We start from the raw sequence: 14293 nt of genomic DNA, 5'->3' as shown, positions 1-14293 counted from the left end.
GTTTACAATATCTTAATTCTGATAAACTGGAAAATCATCATTTTTTTAGTGCTGCTGTTATGCCACCTTAGGATGGAAATGTAAAAAAAAAAACATGTGTACATAAATATTGATTCTGACTTTCTTTGACGGAGTTGACCAGGTTCAGTCAGTTTGCGCAGTGAAAAAACATTTTTCAGCCCAGCTGCAGATTCTGAAGGCCTTATGGTCTCTTATCAGACCACAGGGGCTTCTTCCAGCCTACTTCAGAGTCTCCCATGTGCCTCCTGGCAAACTGTAGCTGAGATGCCTGCGCTTCCCCATAAAACTGTGGAAGATGAAGCGCCTAGCAAGTTGCTACTGCCTCCACAATCTCTTCAGGCTTTCAGGCTGAGCCTCTGAAGCTCAGCACTCCTTCGTTGTTGCCTTAGCTGCTTAGTCAGTCTTTTCTTTTTTTAAATCCATACCCTGACTTGTGTGTTTAGGTCACAGTTTAGCTGAGTTGCTTAGAGGGTTTTTCCAGGTATTGCAGATGCAAATCTCAGATTTTACAAATATTAATAGTAGTATTTATACTAATACACATAAACAAGTGAAACATGCTTATATATAATTAAGACATTTTATGTCTATAATATAATATGTAATATAGGTTTATACTCAAGTTTAGATCACTTTACTGATTAATTTTGACATTGTGATCTAGTGAAAATCAGTCATTTTCTCTATATCCAATCAGTTCAATTCAGCTTTATTTATACAGTGCCAAATCACAAGGCGCTTTATATTGTAAGGTAGCTCCTACAATAATACATACAGAGAAAAAAACAACAATCGTATATCCCCCTATGAGGCAAGCACTTTGGCGACAGCGGAAAGGAAAAACTCCCTTTTAACAGGAAGAAACCTCAGACAGAGCCAGGCTCAGGGAGGGTCGGCTATCTGCCGCGATCGATTGGGATGAGAGATCGGTGTCAAAATGCAGGATACTGTTCAGAACAGGACTGATTTATCAATATATCAGCAGCTGTTTGTACTGGCATTTATAACAGTTGATAAATGAAAATCTAAAAAGAAAAGGATATCAGAATATCAGACTTAAATCACTAAACATCAGCATTGGTCTTGGTCTTAAAAATCCTACATTGACTGGGTTCTAATGATGTTAACTAATTCCCATGTGAGAGTGTATCAATTAATCCAATGACCACTGCCCTTGACTGTGCAGATGTTTACTTGTGTACATCCTTAACTCAGAAATATTAACACTATCTTAAAGTCTCTCTCCTTCTTCCCATGCAGAACCTGTACCTCTTCCTGGCCCAGCCTAACTGCCTGGTCCACTTGGACCTGTCTGGGACAGACTGCACTGTGGACTCGGTTTGTACTCGCTGTCTTTGTTACAGTCGATATCCACCCATCACTATCTGATCTCATCACTAGAATGGGATTCAAGCCAAGAAACCGAAAGGCCTAGCGGTCTGAATATGAAACGCCTACCACACAAAACCTCACTTTATTCCATATCTCATAGAGATTCTCTCTGCATAATGCTTTAGGTGAAAGTGGGAGCTCTTAGAAGGGCCAATAATGAAGACGTATAACCTTTGTGATTTATACAAATTATGTCTTTTACGGAAAGCACACAGAAGCATTTGTTGCAAGCTTTTGTTCGCATCTTTGTTGTTGTGAGTATGTCTAAATTTAGTATGTCTGTGAGCCAGTGTGACAAATGGCATCTTGCTGTGGTAGCAGATATGCTAACAGTGGAAAGGATGACGGAGCTTTCTCTCAGGGAGAGAGTTCATTGGCCACACTTGAACATGTCTGTCCCTGCAGATTACTGCTGCGATGGCAGTTGGTTTGCTGCAAATATGCGATACTGTGTGGTTAAAAATGCTGAAAGTTACAACTGTACTCACGTTTTTAACGTCTGTGTCTCCTTAGAAGATGTAGGGGTTTGTGAAAAGGTCACATTTTATTGTTCATTCTCAGTCATTGCTGCTTTGTCAGTGCTGTGTTGCTGCTGATGCCACAGAACGCCATAGGGACAGGCAAGGTTGGGTAGAACAGACATAAATATTCTTTTTTTATCGTTTCCACCACGGCAGTGAGGTTAAAGGTCAGAGTCGGCTACAGATCTAAGATCTAAGCACTGCCATTGTTCAGCGGTTCAGAAGGACAAGATCTACAGTAAATGCTCCATTTTCTGTACTGACTACTACAAATACAGTACACCAGAACTTTCAGCTACTTTATACTTGTATCCACCATAACAGGCAACAGAATTTTATCCTTATTACCAAACTACTTCATCTTAAACTCAGTTTAGTTTAGCATAGTTTGGAGATTGTTTTTCATATAAAAATTATGATCAACCTGCTGTTCAGTGAAAAAAATATATTTAAATTTTTTTTTGATTTAAATGTTTTGAAATATTTTCATAACTTGATTTGATCTGGGCTGAATCCCGTAGAGCTTTACCACGGCAGGTGGAGTTGCATTTAAAGCTGCATTTAAATGTGTTTCTGCACTGCTAACCATCACGAGTGAAACCCAGCGGATTGTTTTGGACTTGGAGTAGATAAATATTGAACAACATGCTGTTTTGCACGCTGTGTGTAGACTCCTGCCGTTTTGAAGGCTTCAGTGAAAGTAAACAGGTCTATGTTAGCGAAGCACTGGCTTTTGCATTAGCATTGCATGCCAGCTAGTTACAGTTACGGCATTTGACATTTTGTTTCACTGAGGCATTAATCTCGTGCTAATATATCCTAAACTATTATAATATATAATATACTGCATTTACATGGTTTTGCTACCAAGCAGATCCATCACAGCTGGTGCAGTAGCATGAATTCTAAGGTGTAGGTTACAATGTACAGCTGCACCTTAGACTTTATGTAGTACTGTAAGTCAAGCTTAGTGTAGGAACCTTTCTTTCTTTGTGTTGTTTAAAGAAACAGACACATTTTTTTGAGTAGAATGACAAATAAAAGAATAACCAATGGTTACTGTTTACGAACACCACATGACAGGTGCTGCAGTTTTACATTAAAAAAATACATTCTTAAGCTTTCATGGGAAGGTGAAAGTATAGAGTTAGTGCTGAAAACAACAGGATGTAAATACTTTGAAAGTCTGCTAGTAATGGCAGACCAAACTGTACTTTATAAAAATGATGTAATGTGTAGATATATTAATATAATGGGTCATTCTGTGCAATACTTCTGCTTCTTGAAGAAATGCAAAAAAATTGTACTTTTTCTTTCTCCAGTTCATTTGTATCACAATAAATGAAATTAAAAAAAGAAAGAAGAAGAAATCAAATGAAAAACTAAAGCTACAGTTTAGAGAACATCTACCTCTGATTTAAAAATGACAAAATAAAAAACTCAACTTAAAGGAAGTACATATTTAACCTTTGAAAGAAGAAAGAGAAAGAAATATCACAGATGTAGATTCTAGCTATAGATAAATTCTCTTTATCTAAAGCTTTTTGACACTAAATATTTATCACAATACAGAATAATTATGTTAGTTCTTTACAATTGTTTAAACAAGTTTTAGTGTGGAACTAAATCAGAGCACAGACACTGGCTAACCTTGGGTTTCTCAAAAATATAATTTCCTCTTGATTTGTACTTATTATTATGTTTTTTGGGGGGAAATGGGGAAAAAAAGAAAAGGGCAAACAGTTTCTGGACTTTTCTTGCCGCTGTGATACGTTTACTTTCCTCCCTCGCCGCTCTTCACTTGAGCAATTTTAACACCTAAAAGCAGCGAGCTTGTCAGCCAGGAATCTGTTTCGCAGAGGACTAGCCCACCCGTCCTGTTAATGTGGGCAATGAATTTTATATTGAATTATGTGCATGGATGGAAGTCATTGCTTCTCTTCTGCTTTATTTCCAAGTTGAACTTGCTCACCTTCAGAGGGTGACAGAAAGAGTTCTCTGTGAGACCTGCTTTAATGTCCTTTTTTTTGTGCTAATTGTCATTTATCCTTTAGAGAGGAGCTATCTCGGGGAAAATTAGTCTTTTTTAGTGTTAGCTTGTTGGATTGAATTATTAATACGTTTCTGTTTTTAATCTACGCTTGACACACAGACAACGGTCGATTAATCAATTTGCGTGATGGATCACACTGCCAGCGAAAAAATGGATTTGTCCGATAGTTTAACCTCTCACAAGTGATGGGATGCTGATTAAAGTATTCCAGGGAATCTGGGTTTGGTTTAATGCCAATCAAATTTGCGTCCTCCTGCCTAACAAACACATATTTATCATCTTTATTTTAACATTGGTCGGATCACAGGTCCCTGCACATTCACTTTAGTACTCTCTAAAGCTCTTTATTTTGAAAGTCAGCCATATCATCACAAGGCATGGCTTGATTGATAATGGCCTCTGATGAATGATACATGGCGCTGTGCAGCATAATGCAGCATGGATCATATAGGCAGAGAACTGCGTGCGACACAGCATACTTGGTTTCCTGCACGAATCCTGTACAGCTTCTTTTTTTTTTGAGGCATTAAACATTTGATAGATATCCAGTGCAACAAATTGAAGAATAGTAATTCGTTTTTCCTGGTATGGGCTCAGCTTGACTTTGATTCAGTACAATACAATTACACTTCTTATTGCCCATTTGGTCCTGCTATCGGGAATTAGTAGACTTCTCTGACAGATGAGCACTTTCCGTACACTCTTTCAAAGATTGGCAGAAACACTACTGGCTGTTTTTCATTTGACTGCTGGAACTCGGGGCCGTTAACCCTTAAATATACACGGGAAAAGTAGCCAAACAAGACTCCGTTTTGTATAAAAATATCACTTTTATTTTTCAGTCTACATTATTGTCGCTCATTTAGGGTGTAGATTTGAGTAAGTGGTGACGTGCAGCAGCTTCCAAATATTCTGAAACAAATATTAATGATTCAAACCTTCATTCAAACATTTCTTTAAGGTAGAGAGAAAATGTTCTCTGTCAGTCTTTCACAGACAATAAAATTAATTCAGTGTTTTAACTAAAGTTCAGCTAAAGTTCTTTTCCTGGCTGAATGCCGTACTGAGAAACCTCGTTATTTCTATAGGCCTAGTTTATACAAGGATAGTTTCAATTCTGAGTACAGGAACAATGTTACTTAGCATTTAAACTCCAAAGAGATGAATTCAACAAATACCAAATTTAACAGAGTACAACTCTCCTTCACAAGTGGAATTCTTAAAAAACTAAATCTTACTTATTCTTTCAGATAGTGGCCTTGGTGACTATTATTTGACATGATTAGATTGCTAATAGTGTTGCATCTGTGTGGAAGTAGCAATTTACCCTTTATAAAACTTTAAATATAGTTTAGTATAGGGCTGCTCAATTAATCGAATTTTAATCACGATTACGATCTGGGCTTTCAACGATCATTAAAAATGACTGAGCCGATTATTAGCCCCTCCCTCATTTATCCGCGACACCTTAAAGGCCGGTCCGTGAAAATATTGTCGGGCATAAACCGGTCCGTGGCGCAAAAAAGGTTGGAGACCGCTGATTAAGAGGACCCGAGGGAAGCTCGGAAAGCTAAGCAGAAGTTATTTGGAGAGTGACTGCCGTTGGTTGAAAAGAGAGGTAAAAAAAAAAACTTCAGTGGTGTTGCACACTATGTTATATTATTTTTTTAAAGTCATTGTTAACCCTTTAAAGCCGGTCAGAGCAGCACGCTCCGTTTTGCGTAACTATTGTTAAATCCCTGTATAACCTGAACCGTGTAAGCTAGCGCAATAATTTGTTTTGCATATGAAACCGGAGGAGTTGTACTTACATCTTATGCCATCAGCTTGTCCTCGGTCACGGTTTCGTTCCACATATAGCTTTGCAAAAATTGCATAAAAAGCGCTTGCAGGAACAAAAACATAATATTCCAGACACACGCTTTGCCGTTCCTGTCAGCTGTTCGTAACACTTCCCACAGTGAAATGATGCACATGCTGTTTTCTTTGCAAATTTGCATCATAGGATTGTTTGTTTTTCCTGCAGTATATAAAAATTGCTGTATCTCCAAAATAAAACTATGAAGACACTCAAAATAAATTTCCTGTGGTGGGAAACTATTTTTTGCAACTTTATTGTATTTAAAGTTTTGAGGGATAAACCTCTTAAATTTCTCCAAGTAGAAATATATGTAAACAAAACAAAAGCGATTTTCAATTTTTTTTGTAGTTTATTGCACTTTTTTGCAATTTATGTAATTACTATGGACTTAATGCATACATATTATTAAAATATGGGCTATAACAGTTGTATTGATGTATAGCAACTTGAAATGCTCCCACAAATGGCACTACAGCATGTAAAAAAATAATATAAGCTCTGGTGGACTTGGTTCTATAGTAGGTCTTAAAGGGTTAAATAAATATCGTCAAATAATCGTGATCTCAATTTCAGTGAAAATAATCGTGATTATCATTTTTGCCATAATCGAGCAGCCCTAGTTTAGTAATTAGTCCACTGGTTCAGGGAGATGGGCATCGTCACAGTGAATGGTATTTGGACTGATGTTTATATACCAATAAACTACTCTTAGTGAATACTCAGTGTTTTGAGCAAAATACAAAATAGATTTACCAAAGTAGGAAAGAAAACAAAAGCCTGTCACAGGATTACAGTTTATATGCTTTTCTTTGTTTTTGTCCTGTGGATGCAAACAGAGATTGAATCACAAAACACCTTGTTTTTAGACTCTAAATGCAGTGAGGGGTTGCACTAGATAAACTGTGAATCATGCAGAATTTGTCATGAAAAATATATGGTTGTTCTATTTAAGGTCACAAGGCCCAAACATTAGTGTGCTTGTTGACAGTCAGAATGAGAAGTTTAGTAAAAGGTTTTGTGCACTGGAGTAAAAATATAGAATTGACTTTAAGTGAAACCAGATGTTGATATGGGGAAAATGACTATGCAGTGGAACTGTTAACAATTGAACCATTTTTTATAAGCTCACCATGTTTTATGTAGAATATTTATGTAATGTATTTCAAATGTATTGAAAAGACAAGTACAAAAGCTCAAGTAACTACCTTTTATACTCAGATGCAGGGATTTAGAGTAAGTATTGTCCAATGCTAAGTGGAATGAATGAATGACGCAGGACTGTGAGCATCTTTTATCATGTACTCCTCTCAGCCTCAGAGTTTCACTTTGTTTAGTTTTCACCCTGTAGAGGAGAATTCCCAGCACTGATTTCTGACGATGTCATATTTCTTGGAAAATCACATGCAGCAGATGCTAAATGCGCCTGTTTGCAGTTGTAGAAAGTTAATGACAAACACTGCATTATTCTGTGGAAAGTCAAGCCATATGGCACAGAAAGGATCAAATAAATCCCGAAACGAGACTGCTTTTTGTCCTGATTTGACCGCCTGTCGTATCTCGTTGTACTTGTCCTTTTTTACAACATGCAGAGCTTCTGCTAAATTCTATTTTTCAATTTCAAGCAAGGCTGTCTTTATACTTCAAACTATATATTTACTCAAGAGTCTTCACATTGCTTTTGTGTCAGCTTTAATTTGTGCTATAACTGTTTTTTCAATACTCAAGAGCCAAAATAACTGTTATACAACACAATCGTGTTCACCATAGTGAACATGACACCTCCCATTTATCTCTCTGTTTCTCTGCCAGTTGTTTGGGGCCTTGCTGCGAGGCTGCTGCGCTGACCTCTCCTACCTGAATCTCTCCAAGAACTCCTTCTCTCACAGGTGGGCATTCACCTCAAGTGTAAATCCCAGTTTAGGCTATTTTTATTTGAATATAAATATATAAATATATATATCAGTTTGCTTAATATGACTCAGCCAAACAGCTCTGGAAATTTTCCAGTCAGGAGGCACAGAGGAGAGCGAGCATCATCATTTATTTCCCGTAGATTAGCGTTTAGCCCTGGACCTCGCTGATAGAATTAGCATACAAGCTCACATCGCATCCCTCATTTATTCTGCCTCGCTGCATCTGTGTGTGCCGAATGTTTCCAGCTTCCTTTAATGTACACATGTCTCTGTTTGCTAACAGGTTTTCTGTCTGTCAAGCACTTGTATGCATGCCCAACAGTGCTTGGGTTGTTGTTGTTGTTGGCGTGCGTGTTGTGTGCGGTTGAACCCTGTGTGTGTTTGTTATCTTCACTAGCAGGCAGAAGCCGTTCCGGCTCTCATCATGTCATGTCCCACAGGAGCCTGGGAGCTTCCCTGCTCAGCATATTACATTACAGAATTACAGAGAAAGAAGTTGGTGAAAAATGAGACTAATTTTAGACGGGAATTATTGTTCCAATCCCCAGGCTCCCATGCCTCCTTCTTTTCCCCTATCCGTGTCTACTTTTATCTACTCTATCTCTCTATCCATCTTTTTTTTTTTTGCACCTGTCTAGCAGCATCTCTATTTCTCCCCTTCCTTTTACTTATGGCATCTATTCTCCATCAGTCTTTTCTTTCTGCTTTTTATCGTTCCCTTTTTCATAACTCTTCTTCCCTCATTTGTACCTCTCTCCTTTCCTTCCTCATCATTCTCAACTTATACGCCCCACTCTTCCTTCCCTGTATCCTTATCGCTCTACCTCCTTCTACACATTTTATCATCTTTACCTTTGCTCTTTCTCATCACATTCTTCCTGTGTTTGTAGTTCCTAGTTGCAGTCCTCCTGCTGCTCTTGTGGTATTAAATGCACGCTGGCTCGGTGCTGCCGGTCGGATGGCTGCTGTGTTGCCGTAACGACACGAAGGCACGAAACTGAACCGACTTGATAAGAACCGACCACCTGACTGCTGCTCATGAATATGGAGCGGGCTGCCTCAGACCACTCCTTTACCCTTTGCACACATACAGATGTGGTCACTTTTGACTAACAATGAGGAGTCTAGGAAGATGCTGCCACACAGACGTGCAGGCACGGTTACAAGTTGCTGATAGAGCTCTCTGGAGAGTGTTTCATGAGAGAGACAGTGACACCGTATCTGCTTATGTGACAGAAGCCATTCTGTATCCGTGCAGCTTTGACGGGCTATATGCTAATCGTTACAAATGGGTCAAAGGAGAGCTGCTGTTACACACACTGGGAGGTTATCTGAAAAGGAGCGACTTGTGATTGTAGTGCAGCTGCCGGGGTTTCTCTCACTACTGTCTTCCTCAATGTCTTTATCTTCTTTTTTCTTTTTTCTTTTTCCTTGTGACCTTTTCCTCTTTTTTTTAATCCCTCACAACTTCATTTTCTCCCACTTTTTCCCCCTCTTTATCTCACATTTTCCCTTTCTCATTTCCTCTCTCGCCATGCAGTTTAATCTTATAGCCAAGCTAACATGGTTTTGTCTGCATGGGGCGAATGTTCTAAAACAGGTTACTGTACTCTGTCAACCATGCATTTGCCTAATGGGAATTCAGACGCCACAGTTCGGCACGTTTACTTCCGCCCGTGTGCGTACGCCACTTTTAAAATGAGAGCCCGTTAAAAGTTAAATGTGTCCCGGTCAAATTTCTCAAGGCCAGCGTGGCAAGTTGCTAAATTATATTCTAATAGACAGTCATAACAGTCAGTGTGAAGCACTGGGTCGTGTGCACAAGGACAATAAGGGCTCGGGCTCACGCTGCAATATGCACACAGGAATTTGTTGAAGTGGAACAGAAATTGGAAGGGTGTAGTGATTATTCATTATATTCCCAGCCAGTCAAATTACTGCGCTCATATCTGTGAAGCAGCTGTGCCAAACACATGACAAAATTGTCTCAGCAATCAGAGGAGAGGAGAGTGCAGAGCAGCTTTCCCTTTTAGGCTATTTTGGGGTGCTGGTGCAGCATTACAGGGTGTATTACTAAAGACAGGTGATGTCTCTCTTTAGTTCTGGCGTGTTTGTGCAGTTTTCATAACCGTGGCTAAGTTTGCACTTGCTGTTGGAGATGCTTTGAGGGGACTTCCACAAAACGCTTCCTTCCCCAGCTATCCAGACAATTTTTTTAACATGAATCTTTTAACGTCCTGCTCTCTGAGACTGACGTAGCAGCTGCCTAGGCCTGACATATTTTCAAGCTGAAGTGTCAGTGGAAGAGGAAACACTAAAAGTAATTTGTGTGTTTCTGGATGTTGGAAAGTAAGGTTGACAAAGTGTTGATGAAGTTTGAAGGACTTGTTTGAAAGTGTGACTGTGTTTCTGAAATGGCTTAATTCAGATAACGGAGTCAAAGTGTTGATCGAGCTTAAGGAAGCCATTACAATAAGGTGCTAAAGCATCATTGGAAAAGACGAACCTTAAATGATTATGATATGTATGATTAAACTGTTAAAGTAAGGAATAAGCCTTTTATTGTAGTTTGCTGTCATATTAAACCAACAATAATTTGGTGAATCATCAATTGTGCAGTCAGGATAGATCAGGGACTCTGAACATATGGTATATATAACTCCACCATCACCCCTGGGTGGTAGTTTGTCTGTTCTTCTCAAGCTGGGGTGCTCTAACAGAGTCCTTGGAGTTTGGGGGTTCTGCTAATTAGGACTATGCTCTTCTGGATGGAGATCTCTGATGTTATAGTTCATACTGCTCTTGTTACCAGTGGGACCTGTTTGGATTTTACTTTTCAAATCTGCTCCAGTTGTTTCTTTAGCTCCTTGTACTCCTAGTACTCTATTTTCTCATGCTTCTTCTTCCTGATGTTGCTATCTGCTGGGATTGCCACATCTGTCACAACTTTTTTCTAATCTTCCGTGTCAACCACCTCTATGTCTGGTTGGTTGGCTGCTTGTCTGTATGGAACTGGAACTCCCACAGGACCTCAGCCCTGTTGTTCTCAACCACCTTTGGTGGGATTTCACATCGGGACTTGGGGACTTCTAGTCCATATGCGGCGCAGATGTTCCTGTAGCCTATCACAGTCACTAGGTTGTGCTTCCAAATGTATGCGTTTCCAGCTTGAATCTTACATCCTGCTACTATGTGTTGGATAGTCTCCATGGCATTTCTACACAGTCTGTAGAGACGGCTGAGCACTTCTAACTGTGGATCTGTTGCTCAGGGCCTATTCTAGTGGACAAGGACATATCGATGTTCAAAGCTGGTCAAAGAAAAAAAAATCATGCTGAGATAAAACTTTGGTTTTAAACTGTGGTACTGGGAGTGGGTATGACATTGATTTTGGTTAAAAAAAATGTTCTTCACCCTCAGCATTTCAAAATGCAACATGCATGCCTGTGCCTATGTGCTTCATAAAATACACTGGGTTTCAGGTGGGAGGGACTGAATATAGTTCAAATCCCTGGTGGCTGCTTTCATAGAATTGTTAATGAAATCAGCCGCAGCTGTGCTTTTCATGTCAAGTATAAAAGATTGTCTATCTCTCTATATATAGGGGTTTTTTTTTGACTAGTGAACTATGAGGTAAATTTTACTTCTCATGAGTTTGCTTTCAAAGTGCCTCATCAGTGACAGCAATACTCATTTATCAGGTAGAAGCTAAAAAAAAGAGTTTTGTGCTGCACAAGTAAACAACATATCAGCCGCCTGAAAAGCAATAGCAGGTAATCTTTCCAAGAAAAACAAACTTCATCTTTCTGCAAGATGAATTCATCCTTCCCCTCACTCTCTCCTCCTCCTCCTCCTCGCCACTCATGACTTTATCGTTCCTCCTCTAGCCTCCCTTCCTCATCCTCCCCTGTGGTGAATTATGTGTACAGCGCGGGGGCTGGAACGGCAGATTGACAGCTTTGACAAGTGCTAAACAGATCGGAAACAGTACACTATATTCATTCCATGAATGCCGAGTACAGTGCCTGCTCTGACTCAGAGGAATGTTGTTCATACATGGAGACTTATTCTCTATGCTTCCTATGATGACGGGCTAATGTGCTGTATATGTCAGGCAGATGGTTAGATAATAGGTCCATGTTACCTTTTAAGTGATGGCAGTAATTAATGCCGACTTCACCTTTTCATGCTGTCGGGTTGATATAATACTGACCCAAATGTCGCAGCGAGCATCTTTTTTGCTTCAGCCTTCTTCTGGCTCTCTTCCCTCCCTTGTTCCCCCCCTGTCATTGCTCTGCTTGTCTACTGCAAATTCTGTCACTCTTTATGAGCGTATCAAGTCCTCCTGTCATCCTCGCTCTTGTTATAGATCAGTGTCATCCTATTTTTCGGTCTGCCTGATTAAGATTTAACTTAAATGCTCTCCTCGGTGCTCCTCTCCCCCTCTGTTTTAAAATCTTCCTGTTTTTTCTGTACTGTCCTTTTTCCAGAAAAGCCAGAGATTCTCTGCCAACTTTCCGTCAGTTCTTCAGCTCAGCATTCAGCCTCACACATGTCAGCCTGGCCTCTATGAAGGTCCCCCCTGATTCGATGAGGTGAGTCGCTGTGAAACGCATGGATTTTCAGGGAAAATCAAACTGGAAATTGGAAGTGCTGTGCAAAAGTCTTGAGCCACCCATCATTTATGTATATGAGGAAAATGGGAAAGAAGTACAACAATTTAATTTAAACATGTGGAGGCGTACATGGACATAAGTATATAAGGCAAAAACAGTTTGTACAATTCTAACAAGCCTGAAAGTCAATATTTGGTATAACCACCTTTATTCCTTAACTCAGTTGCTTTAAACAGTCTCCAGGCTTCTTGAAGGACATTCAATACTCTTCTTTGGATGTTGGCTGCCTTTTGTTCTCATCTCTGTCAAGATGATCCCACACTGCTTCAATAATGTTGAGGTCCAGACTCTTTGGAGGCCAATCCAAGACTGATGGTGTTTTTCTATCCATGTATGTTTTTACTGCGTTGGCTGTTTAGGATCATTGTCATGCTGAAAACTGAAGCTGTCGCCAGTCAGACATGTTCCAGATGTTGCTGCATGGTGTATCAAAATCTGATGGTACTTTTTTGTGTTTGTTATTCAGTAAATTTTAACAAGGTCGCTGACACCACTGGCCAAAATGCAGTGCAAAACTGTGACAGAGCCTCCACTGTGTTTTACAGACGGCTGTAGACATCCACTGTTGTAACCTTCACCTGAACCCCTCCATATATTGACAAGGATTTGAACCATATTTGCGTTAATGACTTTATAAGACTGGTTGCCAGTGATTTTCAGTCCAGGTCTTGTGCAATTTGGGATACCTCAGCCTTTTCTCCTCATTTCCTTTCCTTGGCTTCTTGACAGCCACCCTTCCACTGACACAGTTTCTGATCATGATTCATACGTCAGCGTTAAGTTGCTTAAGAAATAAAAAAAAACCCCCAAAAATAAAACCCATTCCTCTGTAAATGGCGAGGATTGAAAATGACTTAAAATCAAGCAACGTCCGGCGGGAGGAAAAAAACCCTGTTGCTTTTGCACAGTACTTCAGGATCTTTTGTATGTATTGTTATGTGTTACTGGACCTTGGCTCATTACATTGTATTTCCATATGACACAAAAGACTAAAGTTTATTTGATGGTGGAAAAAACAAGATATAATCCCCAAGAGTCACAAACCTGTATCCAGATATAGATAAAGGAGAAAAATGCCAAATAAACAAGTCAGTCAGAAAAATGCATCAAAACAACCTTTCAAAAGCTGCTCTGTGAAGATGCTCATAGTTCTGACAGAAGAAGTGACCTGTGAAGAGAGAGGTCTCTTTTCTCTTATGACACATAGATCAAAGTCAGCGCTGGGCACAGTTGCCATAAAGGTACCAAAGCACTATATATTACTAACTGGCATGTTAAGTCTACATATAAAGAGGGTCAAAGAATATGCTCAAGCTCAGTGTCTGGCAGTAAACTGGTAATTGTATGCTGTCATCAGGACCAACCCATGATAATTAGGGGTGCATATGTCTGATAAGCCAAATTAGAATCTGTCTTTATGATGTGACATTATGACAAAACCAGTCACAAGAAATTGACTTTTTTGTCATCAGTCTTCAGGTTTAATTACAGTTTCATTCAGGGAGTCATACAAAGGAGTATTGTTATGAAATTAGCGCACACCCTAAATGGAGTTCTAAACAAAATTGGGTTGGGCTTTGCTTTAGCTCATAAGACTGTCAGTCGAACTCTGCTGCCATCCTGTTAGAGCTCATATAGGTTGTGCTACTCAAAATGCTCTAGCCTGCCCACAGTTGCTGTGGAGGTGCAAGCAGCTTGGCAACCCACCATTCCTGCTTTGCCTTTCATGCTGTGTCTAACTTGATCAGTCTCATACTTGCTGTCATTGGTGTCTGCTCTGTAATGTGCTAGGTTTGCTGCTGCTATCCCACAAAAGACCCCACACTGTCAAATATAAATTACTGCAGATAGAAATA

At 39.6% G+C, this 14293-nt stretch overlaps 1 protein-coding gene across 3 annotated transcripts in view; it reads left to right on the top strand.

Annotated features, from left to right (window-relative positions):
• carmil3 (capping protein regulator and myosin 1 linker 3) overlaps positions 1-14293 on the top strand; it is a 111350-nt gene that overhangs the window by 56214 nt on the left and 40843 nt on the right. For all 3 annotated transcript variants that reach the window (XM_080861729.1, XM_080861728.1, XM_080861727.1), the window contains exons 14-16: positions 1282-1359; positions 7658-7734; positions 12252-12356. In XM_080861729.1, coding sequence (XP_080717855.1) covers positions 1282-1359; positions 7658-7734; positions 12252-12356 — 260 coding nt within the window. The remainder of the gene's footprint in view (positions 1-1281; positions 1360-7657; positions 7735-12251; positions 12357-14293) is intronic.

This window comes from Rhamphochromis sp. 'chilingali' (genome assembly GCF_963969265.1).
Source record: "Rhamphochromis sp. 'chilingali' genome assembly, chromosome: 16".
NCBI lineage: Eukaryota > Metazoa > Chordata > Actinopteri > Cichliformes > Cichlidae > Rhamphochromis > Rhamphochromis sp. 'chilingali'.
This window is presented reverse-complemented; position numbering and strand designations above follow the sequence as displayed.